Genomic DNA, 1,574 nt, shown 5'->3' on the forward strand with positions numbered 1-1,574 from the left:
CAGCATTTGGAGTGGGTGGTGAGCTGGGCTCCCAGGGTGCCTAGCCCAGGAGGCCAGAGGGTGGTCTCAGGACTCAGTGGGAAAACCGAAAGTTGGAAGGCTTATGTTTCTCTACTCAGCATTCCCAACAGATGGATTTCTGGGACGTGAAGGTGAATTTTGGGGACTTTCCCAGCTATGTTGTCCAGCTTTTCTCTGGACTGAGCCCAGCAAATCAAAACTCCATAGATTTGGCAGTTAGAATAAGGGTCCTAGAGTGTTGAGACCTGGAACCTTCTAGGTCTTCTAGGTTCATGTCTCTGAACCCCTAATGTGCCTGTGAATCACTCACAGCTCATAAATAATGTCAATTCTGAGCCAGTAGCTCTGTAGGGCGGCCTCCAAGGTCACCTGCACCTCTGGCCTACTTCAAGGGAGGCCACTCGGCATAGGAGGGCCTACCCAGTGTCCCCTTGGCATGTCATGTTTAAAGAGAGATCCAGAGACGAGGGGCCAGCTGGTTGCTGGAGCCGGTGTTGTGTAGGTGTCAGTCACCCCAATAGTTAGAACCTGATCATTCCTTGTTCTTCATTCACAGCTTAGGCAGCAGAAGCCCTAAGAGGGGAAAAGATGTGAGGGTGGACATCTGGTAGCCAGCGGCAAGGCCGTGGCAAAGGGGGTCTCTGGGGAGCAGTAGCGGTGCCTGCCCTTGATGAAAGGAGGCTATTTGGCCCCATGGCTGGACCCATGGTGGGAGAAAGGGAGGATTTTGCACACTTTGCTCAGACCCACGATAATCTACTTTCCCGAAAAGCCTTGGGGATGGGCTCCATTGCCCACCACCTGCCCTCAGCAGAGCAGTGACTCCAGGAGAGCGATCCTGGGAGGTTGTGAGGAGGAACAGATATCCTGCTTTATGCAGGGTATGGGGGCCCCTCCTCACAGAGGTCTGGGATTCCTTCCCTCTGTGCCATGAAGGTGGCTGAGAGGGGCTGGTGCAGGGACAGCACCAGGCTGGGGGCCTGAGGCCAGCATGGACTCACTGAGTGACCTTGACACACCATTCACCAGCCCAGACCACGGTCTCAAGGCTTGTCCTGAGGGACCCATGTCCTCGGCCCCCTGAACAAATGAGGGCTTCTGACTCCAGATGGGCATCTCTCACTCTGCTTGCCCCAGAGGTACATCGACGGGGGCTTCACAGGCATGCAGCCCTGCTCCTTCTGGACCGACTCCATCACCATCTCCACCTTCAGCGGGCAGCAGGACATCTGCCCCCGGGACTGTCCTGCCATCTTCCATGACTTCCGCATGTTCAACTGCTCCTTCCAGTTCTCCCTGGAGAACATCACCAGGATGACCCATGCCCTGTTCCCCCCGGACCTGCTGGTGAGGAACGGGGTGGGGGGTGGTGCTGGGGGGTGGGGCTCTATGGCTTAGGAGAGTCCGTGGGGTCACTCCATTCCATTTTGTCTCCTCCCTACAAATGATCCTTTAAACATTGTCCTAGACAGTGCCCTGGCCTTGCGGCCAACTAGCCATATGACCTTGAACGCACCCCGTATGCCTTAGCCCCACTTCTTCCAGTCCCCCCG

At 56.2% G+C, this 1,574-nt stretch overlaps 1 protein-coding gene across 1 annotated transcript in view; it reads left to right on the forward strand.

The window, feature by feature from the left end:
• Window positions 1–1,574, forward strand: part of PNPLA1 (patatin-like phospholipase domain containing 1) — a 43,219-nt gene that overhangs the window by 25,557 nt on the left and 16,088 nt on the right. Inside the window, exon 3 of the mRNA XM_012727185.1 lies at window positions 1,159–1,368. Within this exon, the coding sequence (XP_012582639.1) occupies window positions 1,159–1,368 (210 nt within the window). The remainder of the gene's footprint in view (window positions 1–1,158; window positions 1,369–1,574) is intronic.

The sequence above is a fragment of the Condylura cristata genome, unplaced genomic scaffold (genome assembly GCF_000260355.1).
Source record: "Condylura cristata isolate star-nosed mole 26May11 unplaced genomic scaffold, ConCri1.0 scaffold00001, whole genome shotgun sequence".
NCBI classification, from domain to species: Eukaryota; Metazoa; Chordata; class Mammalia; order Eulipotyphla; family Talpidae; genus Condylura; species Condylura cristata.